We start from the raw sequence: 16,528 nt of genomic DNA, 5'->3' as shown, positions 1-16,528 counted from the left end.
ATTGTTGAGTTGTGTATGTAAAGACTAGATAGGATGAGAACATTGTACACTGCTTCTCACTACTGTGGATGTTATCTTACATGACATGAACATATGTACATATTTTTTCTCCATTTGTTCTTTAAGGTCTCAGCCAGTTTCCTCTCCGGTCATCCTTCAGTTTGGTCATGCAGAGACCCTTCTTCCACTGCTCGCTCTCATGGGCTACTTCAAAGACAAGGAGCCCCTCACGGCTTACAATTACAAGGAACAACTGCATCGCAAGTTCCGAAGCGGCCACATCGTGCCCTACGCCTCCAACCTGATATTCGTGCTTTACCACTGTAAAAATGCCAAGACTCCGAAGGAGGAATTCCGAGTGCAGATGCTGTTGAATGAGAAGGTCTTGCCATTGGCTCACTCACAAGAAACCGCCTCCTTATACGAGGATCTAAAGGCCCACTACAAGGACATCCTTCAGAGCTGTCATTCCAGCAAGGAGTGTGAGTTAGCAAAGGTGAACAACACGTCTGATGAGCTATGAGTAGCTGCAGAACACGTTTCATTCATCAGGGAGTGATTCATAGGGAGTGATTACGCGCTTTGGAATAGGTGGGCAATCCGCGGTTACAGAAAGCTTTCACAGTACTTGAGTATTTCTGTCTTTTCACAGAAAAATGTTTAGTTTCTTTTTGAATCTGGACATGGACCTGTGAGCAACTATTCTTCACTGGAGCAGCTCTCTTAAGGGGAAAAGAAATCTATTTAAAGAAATAGCTGGGCCTGCAGACGTTTACAGAAATTAGATTCGTCCTATTTGTATGAGAAATCTCACACTGAGAATATGATTTCACAGTGATACTTAAAAGTGCTGTACTCACAAAATACGTCATTTGGGTGATCTGTAACTTGACGGGACCAAGTGTAGAACCTTGACAGTTGTGACACCCTCCCTTCTCCGTGTCTCCATCACGTGGCACAGTTCTGATGTCATCCTTCTTCAGCAGAGTTATCGGGTGCCCCGGGACTGTTGCTCTGGAGGAAAGCTAACATCTCTCTAGCTAAGAATCTGGAACAGTATTAAGAATCAGTGTGATTTTCAAAGGACACCTTCACTGAAGGAAGACAAAAAGTCTAATAAAGTAGATATTTTTGTTAATACTATTTATAAAGTATTTGAACACTTTTTCAGTAATTCCTTTTAACCTCCTAGAAGTCTTGCAAGGCCTTTCTTTAATTATTTTCCCACCTGTTTTACATTTACAACTATGAGAGGACAAAGAGGACCATTCTCAATGGGGAAGATGAATCAGAGTTTCTTAAATCCATTGCTTTGCGGTGTTTTTCATTCTGTCACTTTGCTTCTATTTTTATATTTTGCTATTATGTGAAGTGTATCTTTTGGTTGTTTATTACTTTTCCATTCTTTCTTTCTTTCTTTATTTTCCCTAAGTAAAAACTTCATCCTGGCTGGGTTAGTTTCATAGCTCTGAAACCATCTCACAGGGATACTTCTGAGTTTTGTCAAATGCCATGAAAGTGTTTGCTATCATAATAAACAGAATTCTTGTGTGACCTCACTACCAGGTCTTTTCTGCTGTGTTGATATACAATCAGTAATTGATGGTAAAAGGTTGGCACTTCAAGCAGCTTTGACTAAATCAGGCAACATAAGGCAATTTTCTTCTAATAGAAATTTCCTCAAGTAAATTTCCACTTCTTTAAGAAAAATGGAAATATATTTTATTTAAAAATCTAAATAAGAAATATCACAACTACATATTGAAATTATAAAAGAAGATGCATAGGTCATCTGTTGATCATTGATCTTCAAATGAATTATGTCCATAAAACGGGATTAGCTGGTGCACATGGCTGGTACACTATATACTGCTGGTTGTTCTGCAATGGGCTGCTGTTACCTTTTTCTTTTTAATTTGTAAGTGGGCAGAGAAGAAGAGAATAATATAATATACATTTATGGCCATCATCCTGTTTCACCAAAATAACATTGTAACTTGTAGCTTAGATCCAAGTAAGAACAACTGAGAGCTTTTTTGTGTTCCCCGCCTAGAGATAACCAACAACAGAAAACTCGGTATTCACCGTTTGTTGCATGCTCAACGCTGGAAACTTACAGTATTGTTGTGGGGATTTTAAAATTTTCTATAAAATACCATTCTTGAATGTCATATTCTTGGATGAGGGATTTATTTGTAATTGCTGTGTTCTTTTTCAAGACTTTTCTTGATCCAAATTATTTGTCGCAAATTAATATTGTCAGTTCATCAATACTTGTTGAGTACTTTTTATGTACAAACACTAGACTCAGACTATAGGTGAACAAAATTGAATGGACCTAGTTCTTTCAAAGGGGTTATCTCAAAAGACCTGAAATTTACTCGGTGTCTGAACACTAACTAAATAATTTTTGATTCACAAACTTCTAGACTATGAGAGTTTTATAGGAGTTATTTAATTTTATTTTAAGATAGGACCATATAATCATCTTGATAGTATTTCAAGATGGAGGGTAAGTATGGTCCATCTTTTGCTGATACTAGAGATTGTGTTATTATTCTGGTGCTATTATTCTCATTTAGGATATGCCTGAAATAGAAGAATTTCACGAGAAAAATTGAAAGTCTTCTCTGGGATAAAAAAAAATTGAACATCGAAAAACGATCTCTGGCCGACAAGAGCTCATTCGGAACAGATGACCAGATCCCTCGGTTAAGCCAAATTTTAATGGCTGCTGGTTCTGACACTTTCATCAATTCATGAGCAGCCTGTGGACGTTTGCCATTTTTCTGTCTAATCTACAACTTGATGTGTGCAGTGCATTGAACCTACTGTTTTTTACAGTTGTCTCATTTTGGAGGTTCTGTCCTCCAGCACATAATCATTCACCTGATACTATTTTTTGTATATAGTCTTGACCATAATTTTAACGCTGAAAGCAGAGCTCCATTTGTAAAGAAAAAAAGCTGTTTTGTTTTTTTCAGCCATAATCAACTTTTCTATCTTTACTGGATTGCTTTTCTTTTGTGAACCGCAGAACCGATGCATGCCCTTCAATACTTGGGGGTCACGTACAAACAAACCAGAACATGTTTCCCTAGGATGGATATTTCATACGGTGTTCGTTAATGATCCTTGGAATTCGGACTGTCTACAGCCGGATGGAAGCTGAAAATAAACATTTGCATTACCCCACAATTTGCCTGAACTTACTTCCCCGATTACTGTGTTCCCTCCTGGCAATTCCTTGGTCTATCACTCCCTTAGTGTTTCCTTACATGCACCTTGCAGCCCAGTCTGCTCTTAAGCACCTGCACGCCAATCTGTTGAGATTGTTCTTCCAGTTAAAAGACTTATAGTTGGGGCGCCTTTGGGGGGGCTCAGTCGGTGAAGCATCTACCCTTGCCTCAGGTCAAGGCAGGGTCCTGGGATTGAGAGAGTAGGCTTCTCTCTCTCCCTGCTTGTGCTTTCTCTCTGTCACATATATAAATAAATACAGTCTTTAAAAAAAGACTTGTACGGGACGCCCGGGTGGCTCAGTGGTTGAGCGTCTGTCTGCCTTCAGCTCAAGACGGGATCCTGGGATCCTGGGATCGAGTCCCACATCGGGCTCCCCACAGGGAGCCTGCTTCTCTCTCTGCCTAGGTCTCTGCCTCTGTGTTTCTTATGCATAAATAAATAAAATCTTCAAAAATGATTAGTTTGAGCCTCCTACTTGGAAGCCTGGGAGGAGGCTAACCTCTAGAGCTGTAACGATTTGGGGTGCCTAGCTGGCTCAGTCATTGGAACGTGTGACTCCTGATCCCGGGGTCGTGAGTTCCAGTCCTGTGTTGGGTTTAGAGTTTACCTAAAAACAAAACGAAAAAGCTAGCATCATTGAAGTAGAGCCTTATAGGATAGGATTCTTCATTTTGATTCTAAAACTAGTCTCAATTCCACGTCTTCCGTGTACTATTCCCAGATCTTAAGCCATTATTTAGACCCCAGAGCTTTTGTTTGAGGAACTGGGAGAACAAATATTCATTAAAACAATGGCCTTCTAAATTAAATAATACTCCTATAAGGAGAAAATTTGCCATTAAAATATTATACAGGATTTCTGAAATAGCCACTATGGAAAATTAAACAGATGGAAGTCTGTAGATTCTTTCTGCTTTTTTCATTAGAGTTCATCCTGCCAAACTTGGTTCTGATGGTCTTCGACCAGACATTAACAATGTGGCTACGTTAGGAAACCTTTTCAACAAATCTGTAAAACGGAGAATCTGGTTTTGTTATGAATTATAAATACTGATGAACTGTGTCCTTGGGCGCATCCAGATGGGAAAGTTGTGTTCAGTTGCTAGGAAGCGTCGCTGCATGGAGGAAGCAAGGACACTAGTTTTGGCCCTGCCTTCCCGGGTCCGTGTGAGCACCAGCCCCCGCGTGGGCTTTCCCTTCCGCCTGCAGCATTGCTCCCCAAAACTTGCCGTCACTCTCCGTGTTGAGATTAGGGGAGCCCGACGTTCCCACTGGACTATCTTAGGGAGTTTGGTGGGCTCCTCGGCCCACCCCAGTTCATCCAGATGGTGGGGGAAGCAATTGGGCCTCACAGCTTTTCTGGCTCCCTGGCTGCTAATGACTGCGGGGGGGGGGGGGGGCAGAGGGTGTGGGGGGGAATCGAGAGCCTTGGGGCAGAGCCTGAGGGGTGAGCGGCCGGGTCCACAGGGGCCGGGGGGCTGCAGGCCTTGCTGCTCTGGGCGATGGGGCTGCGCAGCCCGCACCGGGACCCTCTCGAGCTGGGGCTGCACCTTCTTGCCTCTGTCACCTGCTGGAGGCCCGACACGAAGTAATACTTGATTTTCAAGTCCCGCGGTTCCCAGGGTCGCTCTTGAAAAACTGGACGGCTGACTGGAGATGTCCTTCCAACCCGGGGGCCCCACGGGAGCGTCAGAGAACTGTTGTGCTTTTGTCTCTGTTTTATTAAAACAGGTCTATGGGATCCCTGGGTGGCGCAGCGGTTTGGCACCTGCCTTTGGCCCGGGGCGTGATCCTGGACACCCAGGATCGAATCCCATGTCGGGCTCCCGGTGCATGGAGCCTGCTTCTCCCTCTGCCTGTGTCTCTGCCTCTCTCTCTCTGTGTGACTATCATAAATAAATAAATAAAAATTTAAAAAAATAAAAAAATCTTAAAAAAAAAAACAGGTCTAAAAGCTCTATTGACTATGTTATAAGGCCCCCGTAGATAGGGGTTCCTGCATCTGTTAGGATTCGCCCAAACACGGATTTGTCGCGTCTCGTCGTTGGAGAAAGACCATCCCGTGCTCAGTGTCGTCACCTGACGCATGCCTGCTGCTCCCGTGTACCCGGTGCTAGGTAGGTGCCCTGCACAACCGTGCGGGGAGCGCTGGCTGCCGCGGGCAAGGGGCCCCTGCCTGCTGTGGCAGGTGTTTTACTGTGGCCCCGCTGTGTCTCCGTCATGGCCTGTGAACTGCGTGGCGGGAACCCCATTTTGCAGATGACAAAAGGACAATGAAAGTGCCTTTTTCTCCCCTTTTTAAACGCTTTAAGCTCTGCTGCGATGTGCGTGTCCAGCAGGGCGAGGTGGCCCTTCCACCAGCTGATGGTAGACCACGCCGACCCCGTGGCTCTGCCCCCGGAGCAGCAGAAACGCTGCCGTCCCTTGTCCTTCTCTCCAGCCATTGGCCTAACTGCTGGGGCCCAGAAGTGGCGCGCTCGGCAGGAACGGGAGGGCGACCGGTGTCCCCCGAGGGTCCCACGCCACCCAGCCCGAGACGGCGCTTCCTTGTGTGTGCGCGGGCTCAGCCGACGGCTCCGCGCACCCAGCGGGCGCGCTTCCCGGGGGACCGGGGGGCGGGGGGCTGTTGGGTCACAGACCATCCCCCAGAATCGTCCCTGTCGTAGTTCAAGGCGAAGCCCGGCTCAGGCCGTGTTGCCGACCCGAGGCGGTTCCCGGTGCAGGGGCCGGGGCCGGGGTTCCGCGCGCACAGCAGCGCCCGGAGGTGCCCAGCAGGTGTCGGGGCCAGAGCTCTAAGCGGGGCTGACGGGCGAGACCTGCAGGCTGCGGACTCGCGCCCCGCTCCGGCACCGAGACGTGCCACTTTGGGTCCCCTGGCCGCGACAGCGGGGCTTAGAGCAAGCACCGCCTTAGGCCGGGGACTCCGCTTGCAGGCGGCACTGACAGCTGGTGCTTCCAGTCTGGGGACCTGAGCACAAGGCTGGGCTCCCGGCTGCCTCGACCTCTCCAAGTGTGGCCCACACACCGGCAGCCTTTGGCGTCGCCTGGGAGCCTGGGCACCGGCAGGTGGGATTTTCCCATAGACCTGCCGCTCACTCATTTTCCCGACCCTGGGTAGGGGCGGCGGGGGTCAGAGGAAGAGGTGGTCGGATGGGCCGTCCCTTGCCCTTGGTCCGCCTCCGGATCCACTTCCAGGCCCCGTTTTCATCGGGACCTTCTTCCTTCAGCCTTCATGCTCCTGTTCTACTTTGTACGGATTTTTATTCCCAGGAGATTCTCCTGGAAGCAGGCCAGCCCCAGCAGGGAGCGTCAGCAGCAGAGGTCCCAGGGCTCCCAGGGCCCCGCGCAGCGCCTTGCAGAGCGGAAGATAACCCGGCCGCAGTCGCTGCTGCTTTCCCGCGAGGGGCCGTGGCCGAGCCCGTCAGCCCCCCCGTTGCTTCCCATACAGGTGATGCTTACGTGGGACGGGCCATGGGTGGCTTGTGCTACTTGCCACTTTGGGGAAGTCTTGGGGATACTTGAGCTTGTGCTGTAGATGTCTGTCTGTGGGATGTCGGTCTTAAAATTTTTGCTGCTCTGTTTTATGGGAGGCGATGGGTCAGGGACAGTTAAAGAATTAGGCCGTCATTTGCCACCTTCCCAGATTCTTTCCAAGTCCCTCAGAGGGTCACCACCATTCCTAGCTCTTCTTTTTTGAAGTACTCATTTGCGTACTTTGCCCAAAGTGGATTGTCTTCCGTTTACGGAGATGTGTAAGGGTCCTTGACACATTCCGGATACAGATTCTTTACCAGATGAATGTTTTGCAAATATTTTCTAGTCTGTGGCTTCTTTCTGTCAACAGTATGTGGTGAGATTCACTGGTGTTTCATGGTGGTTCAGTCACTCTCACTGTCTATTATTTATGAATAAACCATACCTTACCCACTCATCTCTTGATGGACATTAGGGCACCTTCAGGTTTCTGGCTATAGCATGGTGCTGTTATTAGCATTCTCGTGCCTTTTTCTTTTTTAAAAAGATTTTATTTATTTATTCATGAGAGACACAGAGACAGAGAGAGAGAGAGAGAGAGGCAGAGGGAGAAGCAGGCCCCATGCAGGGAGCCCGATGTGGGACTCGATCCCGGGCCTCCAGGGTCACATCCTGGGTCTCCAGGGTCACACCCTGGGCCGAAGGCGGTGCTAAACCGCTGAGCCACCCGGGCTGCCCCATTCTCATGCTTTTGATGAAGATACCTGTGCATTTCTAGCAAATCTGTATACAATTCCATTAGGAGCGGAATCGCTGGGCATAGGGTAGACACACGTTCAGCTTTGCTACTTACTGCTAAACCTTTTCCCAAAAAGATCGTACCAATTCACACTCTCCACGACAGTATATGGAAGTGCTGTCCGGCCGACATTCTACTTGGTTTTATCTGTTTTTTTTTTTTTTTTTTGGTTTTTTTTTGGGGGGGGGGTTGGTTTTATCTTTTATCTTTCTTTTTCACTTTAACCATTTTCATACTGTGTTACCTCATTGTGGTTTTAATTTTGAATTTCTCAGATAATTAGTGAAATTGAGTGCCTTGTAGGATGGCTGTCACACAGCTTCTTTCATAACATGCATGTTTGAGTCTTTCCCCCCCTTTTCTATTGGATTGTCTGCCCTTTTCGTGTGTGTGTGTGTGTGTGTGTGTGTGTTGATCTGTAGGCTCTGGCAGAGGATTTAGGATTTTTCTCTTTATCCTTGATATTCTGAAGCATAAGTGTGGAATTGTCTTTGTGTCGTATGACAGGAAAGACTTCAAAACTCATGTCTTTTCCCAGTTCTGGAAACATCTTGATTTTTCTTTCTTTTATTATCTCTCTGCCATTTCTTCTGTTTCCATCTACTGGAGCTCCTGTTAGTTATAGGTGGGATCTTTCCATCTCTTCACCTGTCAGTTGATCCCACAAGCTTCCTCAGTGCTTTCTATGTTTTTTTAACCCTTTATCTCTTAATACGCCTTTTTAAAAATTATTCATTTAATGTTTTAGAGAGGGAAACATGGGAAGGGGCTCAGGGAGAGGGAGAGGGAGAACTTTAAGCAGGCACCACACCCAGCAGAGCTCGATCTCACAACTCTGAGATCATGACCTGAGCTGAAATCAAGAGCCTGATGCTTACCCAACAGCCATCCAGGCGCCCCTCTCAGTGCTGCTTTCTGAGTAATATTCTTACTATTTCAATCCGGGGAGGTGGGTTTCTTTTTTTTCTTTTTTCTTTTTTTAATTCATGTCTACTCTTTAAAGACTTCAGTGATGGGATCCCGGGGTGGCTCAGCAGTTTAGCGCCTGCCTTCCGCCCAGGGTGCAATCCTGGAGTCCCGGGACGAGTCCCACATCGGGCTCCCTGCAGGGAGCCTGCTTCTCCCTCTGCTGTGTCTCTGCCTCTCTCTCTCTCTCTGTCTATCATGAATAAATAAATAAATAAATAAATAAATAAATAAATAAATAAATCTTTAATAAATAAATAAAAATAAAAACTTCAGTGATTACTTAAACATAATTTCCAATACTTTGAATTGGTTCTTTTTCATATCCACCTGTTTGATTTCTGTGGTTTTGTTTTATCTTTTTTGTTTTGTTTTCTTAAAGTGAAGGTTAATCTTCAGTTTATCTCCTTGGTCATTCTGGACATTGATTAAGTCTTTGTCAGCCTATAGTGTAAAATCAGTTTTCCTTTTATCCCGAATGGATTCGTGGTTGCATTGTTGATTTTGTTTATTTTATTTTCCTTGTCCTAGCATCCGATTTTGTGTTGGAAGTGTGTCCGACACCCCTGTTTGACATAGACGTTGTGTGTGTTTATGCCTGCTTTTTCTCCTCCTCCTTCAAGCTTTCTGCCCTCACCTCGGGTTGCTGCAATGGAAATTCCCCGTCCCAGACCACATCTTATGACCATGCTGGGGGGTGCTGTGTCACCGAGCTCTCTTGGTCCTCGGCCTTGTCCTCCTGCTTCCCGAGGGGCATTGCCCCGACCCCGTGTTGCCCGAGCCTACACGTCTCCTGGGAGTGGGTGTGCAGCAGTTTAGTTTATCTTTTCAAACCCCAGACCCTGGTTTCAGGCAGCAAATCATTCATCTCTCATCTCAGTTGGGACCTTTTTAGTTCCCGTTACATTTGGGAAGTTACGGGCCCATCGCCTGGGCCGCTTCCTGGTCCAGCAGCAGCCCCCTCACCGATCACGTGGCTCGTCTGCTCGGGTTCCCGGGCTATGTAGCCAGTGGGTGAGGCCTCCCGGTCCTGGGGTTTTTTACGCCGTATCCTTTGGGCAGAAGGGGTATGTGAAAGTAGGACCTACTCACCGTCCTGACCAGAAATCCTATTACCGTGTAGATTGTTGATCTCGGTGCCTATTTGCAAATGTGGAGAGGACTTGCCAAGGCCTCTGGAGCTCGGGTGGCTCCTCTGCAAGACCAGGCTTCAGGCTGAGGCCCGTACAGTCTCTTCTGCTTCCAGGTCGCCTACTTGGCGCTACCTTGGGCCGCTCGGCAAGGGTGCAGGGGGCCCGGCCTGTGCCCTCGGCTGCCGCTGCCGCTGTCGCAGCCCCAGCGACCAGATCAGCTTCCCGGGCAGGACCTTCCTGATGGGCAGGGTGATTTTCCTGCCAGGAGCCAAGGGTAGCAACTGAGGAAGAGACTTTCCGGGGTGGCTGGGAGGATGTGGGGGGCCCAGGGACAGGTGACCGGGCGTGGCCAGGCCTCAACGCCCGCCGGTCCCCACACCTCAGGGACAGAGCGCCTGGGGCCTGCCACCAGCACCTACCGGACCCCCAGATGGATGGAAAAGCCCCCAAACGTCACACTTCCAGACACTGATGACGTCTTTCAGCCAGTTAGGGAACCGCAGGCTCCGGCTCTGCCACGGCCCACGGCTGCTGGTGGCCACGTCTGGGGACAAGACCGCGCCTGGCCTGAAGCTGAGCCCTGGGGCCCCAGGTGATGCCCGCAGCCCCGAGCAGCCTGAGCCCCACGGCCGCCTCAGCCGCCCACCGTCCTCCGGAGAGGAGGGGCTCAGGGGCTTGGGGGCTCAGGGGACCGCTCCTCAGCCCGGGGCCACGACGGCCCAGCTCGGGGGCCCCTCCCCCGGCCGCTTCGGTCCTTTCTCGGCGGTTCTGGTTTGTGCTCCTTAAGCACAGAGGGGCCCGATCAGCTCAGTTCGTTCATTTCAAAGCCCCGGGTGACAACTCCAAGGAGACGTCCCTAGAAGTGGCTGGGACTTTCCACGACGGTGACGGTGAGCGCGTGGGAATCGAGGCCAAGCTGCAGAGGCCGCGGCGGCTCGAGGCGGGCCTGAGGCTCCAGACGCCGGGCTTGGTGCGGTCGCCCCGGCTTGGGGGGCCCTGGGTCGGCCGCCTCCTGCCACCTCCCCTGGGGCTTAAGCCGCCTCCTGCCCTGCCTCCTCCTCCTCCTGCCTCTCTTTCTCCTCCTCCTCTTCCTTCCCCTCTTCCTTCCCCTCTTCCTCTTCCTCCTCCCCATCCTCCTCCTCCTGCTTCTCTTCCTCCTTCTCCTCCTCCTCCTGCCCCTCTTCCTCCTCCTGCCCCTCTGCTCTGTCACACCGTGTGCTCAGGGAGCCCAGGGTAAAGGGCAAAGCCATAGGCGAGGGGGGAGGGAGGCTCTGAGAGGGGAGGGCAGGTTTGCAGTGCATGAGCATGAGGTCAAGGCCTTGCATGTGCCCTCCGTGTCTCCCTAACCAAATGACTTATAAACGGGGCGGGGAGGGGCTGGGGGGGGGCACTTCAGCATCCGCCAAGGTCCCTACCACCTCACAGGGACTCGGTAAAGCACATGTTGAGTGAAGCGAGCGAGTTAGCCTGAGCCGGGAGGTGGTTGCTCTGGACTCTGCCGGCCTTCCTCCTCCTCTCAGGGCATGTGCAGACCGCAGTCCCGGGGGGCCCACACTCACCCCGGAAAGGAGGCAGCCTGGGGCGCCAAGCGCCAGCGGTGGGGGGCACACGTGATGCTTCTGTGCTGGTACCGTGCTCAGGTCCAGGGAACCCCGACTTTGGACTTTGGGAGAGGAAGGGATGCGGAACCTCTGCTCCGAGGCCGCGAGGATGGGATCGCGCCCAGGGCCAGCCCCGCTCACCGCAGCCTCCGGGGGGGGGGGGGGGGGGGCCAGCACATGCATTTGCCTGGCCCTGTTTGTTGTGCTTTGGTTTCTGTTTCCCTCCAGAAGCTAAGGTGGGAAGGAGGCCAAGAAGGAAGGGGAAGGAGAGAAGCATCTGAAATCCCGAGTCCCTTCATCTCCCCCTCTGTAAATCTTGCTTGCTCATATGTATGTATGTATTTATTTATAAGATTTTATTTATTTATTCATGAGACACAGAGAGAGGCAGAGACCCAGGCAGAGGGAGAAGCAGGCTCCCCGCGGGGACCCGACGCGGGACTCGATCCCAGGACCCCGGTGTCATGGCCTGGGCCTGGGAGGCAGACGCTCCCCCCTGAGCCCCCCAGGTGCCCCCATCCTGCGCCTCTTAATATGACCTCCATTGTTCATGAGACTGTGTCTGGAGGAAGCTGTGCTGTGAAGCCGACGCGTCGTGCCCCCCAGGCCGGCTTCCCCGGCCCCACTTCCAGGCAAGCGGCGGCGGCGGGCAGGAGCCGGGAGCTGCGGGCCGAGCGTGCGCTGCACGGCCCTGGGCAGTCGCTCACCCGAGTCACCAACCCGCGGGTCACCGCGAGCTGGGCGCCGCTGTCGTCTTACCTTACGGACGAGGACAGTGAGCTCGGGGCGAGGGGCCCGGCCCAAGGTCGGGACAGGGAGCCCGTGCTCTGCCCCCGGTGCCCCCCCCCCTCGGCACAGCGGGGCGCCAGCAGCGGGCGGCCACCAGCAAGGCCTGGCGCCGGGCTCCCAGCACACCGTCCACCCGACAGCCCTCCTGTGGCCTGCAGCTTTGTGCAGGACACGGGTGACACACCACACCGCATCATCGTCTCCCCAGAACGAAAGAATGAATTCGCTGTGTTTCTGAGCGGCTCGTTCATACATTCGTGCTTCTGCCAAAGAAGAGTTGCCACGTAGGTCTATTGTCTTCATAGAAGTCTTCAAAATCTGGGGCGCCCGGGGGCTCGGCTGGCCGAGCATCTGCCTTCGGCTCAGGTCGCGGCCCTGGGGTCCTGGGATCGAGGCCTGCGTCGGGCCCTCTACTCAGCGGGGCGTCTGCTCCTCCCTCGGGCCCTCCCGCCCTGCTCCTGCTCTGTCTCTCAAATAAATAAATAAAATACAATAAAGAGAAACTATCAAAATCTGACTTTGCCGATCATTCCTAAGGCACTGAGTAGTGTAAAAAGCTCCTTTTTGTAGCATTTCCATGCCCTTTTTGGAAAGGACATTGGCCCATAATTATTCTTATCGGGAATATTTGATCAAAAGAGCTACAGGACCTGGATGTGGTAGGACGACGGAAGGCCAGAGGGAATGGGGTATTTCTGCTCTCAGGGAAATAGTGCTTTTTGGCACTAAAAGTGAAGTCAGTTCAGGATGGCGAGCAGGTCAGCCAAGGGACAAGAGGACCGTATTTCTTTTCACTAATCTAATTGGGTGCCCTCGGAAACCACCAGGCCTGTGCACAGAGGAAGAAAGACATAGAGAAGCCCTGTATTCACGAGAATTACCATCAACTTTTAGATGATTAAAAAAAAAAAAAGGTCTTTGGAATGTATTCAAGGAGCTACCTCAAGGAATAACATCCTTCTATGCCAAGTGCCTGTATCTTTAGCATATAAAATCACTTCATTTTTCACAAAAAATCCACCTTTTTTAAAAATAAATTTATTTTTTATTGGTGTTCAATTTGTCAACATATAGAATAGCACCCAGTGCTCATCCCGTCAAGTGCCACCTCAGTGCCCGTCACCCAGTCACCCCACCCCCCCCACCCACCTCCCCTTCCATCACCCCTAGTTCGTTTCCCAGAGTTAGGAGTCTCTCATGTTCTGTCTCCCTTTCTGATATTTCCCACTCATTTTTCTCCTTTCCCCTTTATTCCCTTTCACTATTTTTTATATTCCCCAAATGAATGAGACCATATGATGTTTGTCCTTCTCTGATTGACCTACTTCACTCAGCATAATACCCTCCAGTTCCATCCACGTCGAAGCAAATGGTGGGTTTTTGTCGTTTCTAATGGCTGAGGAATATTCCATTTTATGTATAGACCACATCTTCTTTATCCATCATCTTTCGATGGACACCGAGGCTCCTTCCACAGTGTGGCTATTATGGACATTGCTGCTAGAAACATCACAGCATGTGTACCCCATGCATCGTATCTGTACCCCAAAGATACAGATGCAATGTAACGCAGGTGTCCCGGCGTTTCACTGTATCTGTATCTTTGGGGTCAATCCCCAGCAGTGCAATTGCTGGGTCATAGGGCAGATCTGTTTTTAACTCTTTGAGGAACCTCCACACAGTTTTCTAAAGTGGCTGCCCCAGTTCACATTCCCACCAACAGTGCAAGAGGGTTCCCCTTTCTCCGCATCCTCTCCAACATTTGTTGCTTCCTGCCTTGTTAATTTTCCCCATTCTCACTGGTGTGAGGTGGGATCTCATTGTGGTTTTGATTTGTATTTCCCTGATGGCAAGGGATGCAGAGCATTTCCTCATGTGCATGTTGGCCATGTCTGTGTTTTCCTCTGTGAGATTTCTGTTCATGTCCTTTGCCCATTTCATGACTGGATTGTTTGTTTCTTTGCTGTTGAGTTTAATAAGTTCTTTATAGATCTTGGATACTAGCCCTTTATCTGATACATCATTTGCAAATCTCTTCTCCCATTCCGTAGGTTGTCTTTGAGTTTTGTTGACTGTATCCTTTGCTGTGCAGAAGCTTTTTATCTTGATGAAGTCCCAATAGTTCATTTTTGCTTTTGTTTCTCTTGCAAGAAGTTACTGTGGCCAAGTTCAAAAAGGGTGTTGCCTGTGTTCTCCTCTAGGAAAAAATCCACCTTTTAAAATAACTGGCTTGGACTTTGCCGAGCTAGAAAGGTGAGGCTCACACCTTCTTCTCCCTCCCTCCCTTCCATAGATTTATGGACATTAACTAACGCTGATTCATTCTTCAAGGTAGTTGTGCAGTAACAAGTCACATGAGTGTCAAAGGTCATAGTAAAATGGGATCATGAAAAGAAATTAGTGAGTAGAGTTGTTCCCAAGTTCAGTGGTAAGAGATTATGGCTTTCTTGCCGTAGTTGCCAGTGTCGTTCTCTGATGACGCTTTTCAAGGAGAGCCAGGACACCCACTGATCCCCAGCCGGTAATCCCAGACGTGTTTTAGCAGAGGTCGTCTAAATCGGATGCCCAGCGGTGCCTGGGTGGCTCAGCTGATTGAGCGTCCAACTCTTGGTTTCAACTACAGTCGTGATCTCAAGGGCATGAGATCAAGCCCACATCTGGCCCCATGCTCAACGGGGAGTCTGCTTGAGATTCTCTCTCCGTCTCTCGCTGCCCCTCCTCTCTCTTGCTCTCTCTCTCTCTCTCTCAAATAAATAAATCTTAAAAAAAAAAAAAAGTGATGCCTGGAAGCTATGCTTCATCTTCCAGGCACTTCCTGAGCCTTTCCTGAGGTTCTACCCCCATGCCGGGCACTGGAAAAATGACACAGCCCCTATCTCAAGACCTCCTGGTCTTCTGAGGGAGACAGACTCTGCAGAAGGTCCTTGTTGTACAAGTGCTGAGACGGAGGCACAGAGTGCGCAGCTCTCGCCGGGATGGCCGGAGAAGCTCCCTCAAGGGGGTGACCTCTGCGCTGATCTGTGAGGGCCATTAGCACCCACCTGGGGAGGAGGGGCAGGTGGTGGGGCTCAGCGTGGCGGAGAGCTACGTTTAGGGAACTGAGAGCACATCGCAGTCATAAAACTCTGCTACTCTGGATGTAAGTCTGAACAAAACAGTTGTAGCAATTATTGGCTTTCTCGAGAAGCACGAAGGTGGAACCTTTGGGTTTACTCAGATCTAGCGTCACACCCTGATCCTGCCATGTACCCACTACAATCCAGAGGTTCCTGTATACTGCCTCTGTCTGTGCCTCAGTTTCCTTATTTGTAAGATTAGCATGCTTTGGGAGCAGGTTTTTTGGGGGTTACAAGAGATGGCATATGTACAGACCTATGGCGAGTAGGGTTTGGCAGATAAAAATACAGGATGTCCAGTTAAATTAGAGTTTCATAAAACAACAAATAATTGTTGAACATAAGTATATCCCAAATACTGCATAGGATGTACTTATGCTCAACAATTATTTGTTGTTTATCTGAAATTCAGACTTAACTGGGCATCCTGTATTGTTTCATCTAATATGATCTCTGATTATAAATGAGCTATAACTCAGTTAACTTATTGGCATAAGGGATCCCTGGGTGGCTCAGCAGTTTCGTGCCTGCCTTCAGCCCACGGCGTGATCCTGGAGTCCTGGGATCGAGTCCCACGTCGGGCTCCCTGCAGGGAGCCTGCTTCTCCCTCTGCCTGTGTCTCTGCCTCTCTCTCTCTCTCTCTGTCTCTCATGAATAAATATATAAAATCATTAAAAAAAAAAAGTACTGACCTGGAATAAGCAAGAGTTTTGAAGTGGAAGTATGGACTCTACATAATATGTGGATGTGGATGTACGAAGTACACAGGGGTGGGAAAACTATTAGTTAATGTAAGGAATTCAAAAGCTTCTCCAGGATTTATGAATATACTAAAAATTCTTTTTCATGTTGGTTAACAACAGCAACAGGGACGCCTGGGTGGCTCAGCAGTGGAGCATCTGCCTTCGGCTCAGGGCATGACCTGGGATCGAGTCCTGCATCGGGTTCCCCACGTAGAGCCTGCTTCTCCCTCTGCCTGGGTCTCTGTCTCTCTCTCTCTCTGGGTCTCTCGTGAATAAATAAATAAATAAAATCTTTAAGAAGACAAAACAACAACAACAAAATCGACAAGTTCAACAGAACTGTTTAAAGTCTGAAATCCAGTCAAAAGTCCAGTTTAGGGTCTACGTCAACAGGGTTGCCTCCCTGCACTTTGTAACTTAAAACTTCTTCAGAAACTGGAATGCTATCGCTGTTGACCTGTTTTCAAGCCATAAAGATAGCTCTTGGCCTTTACTGAGTCAGACTCTACATCTGCCACCCTCCTCTCCTAATCGCATGGCCGGGTCATGGCATCCTTGGCTAATGAGAGGACGGTGGTCGTCAGGCCAGGGGCAAGATCAGAGTCTAGCACTTTACAGAAGACTTCACTTGTGCCAGGAACTCTAAGAGTTCAAGAAGGGAAAAGGG

At 49.5% G+C, this 16,528-nt stretch overlaps 1 protein-coding gene across 1 annotated transcript in view; it reads left to right on the top strand.

Moving 5' to 3' along the window:
• MINPP1 (multiple inositol-polyphosphate phosphatase 1) overlaps nt 1-3,198 on the top strand; it is a 46,268-nt gene extending 43,070 nt beyond the window's left edge. The window contains exon 5 of the mRNA XM_072803718.1: nt 127-3,198. Coding sequence (XP_072659819.1) covers nt 127-523 — 397 coding nt within the window. The 3' untranslated portion in view covers nt 524-3,198. The remainder of the gene's footprint in view (nt 1-126) is intronic.
• Nucleotides 3,199-16,528: the final 13,330 nt, after the last annotated feature.

The sequence above is a fragment of the Canis lupus genome, chromosome 27, assembly GCF_048164855.1.
Source record: "Canis lupus baileyi chromosome 27, mCanLup2.hap1, whole genome shotgun sequence".
Classification (NCBI taxonomy): Eukaryota; Metazoa; Chordata; class Mammalia; order Carnivora; family Canidae; genus Canis; species Canis lupus.
The sequence above is the reverse complement of the archived record's forward strand: the minus strand, read 5'-3'. Positions and strand labels throughout refer to the sequence as shown.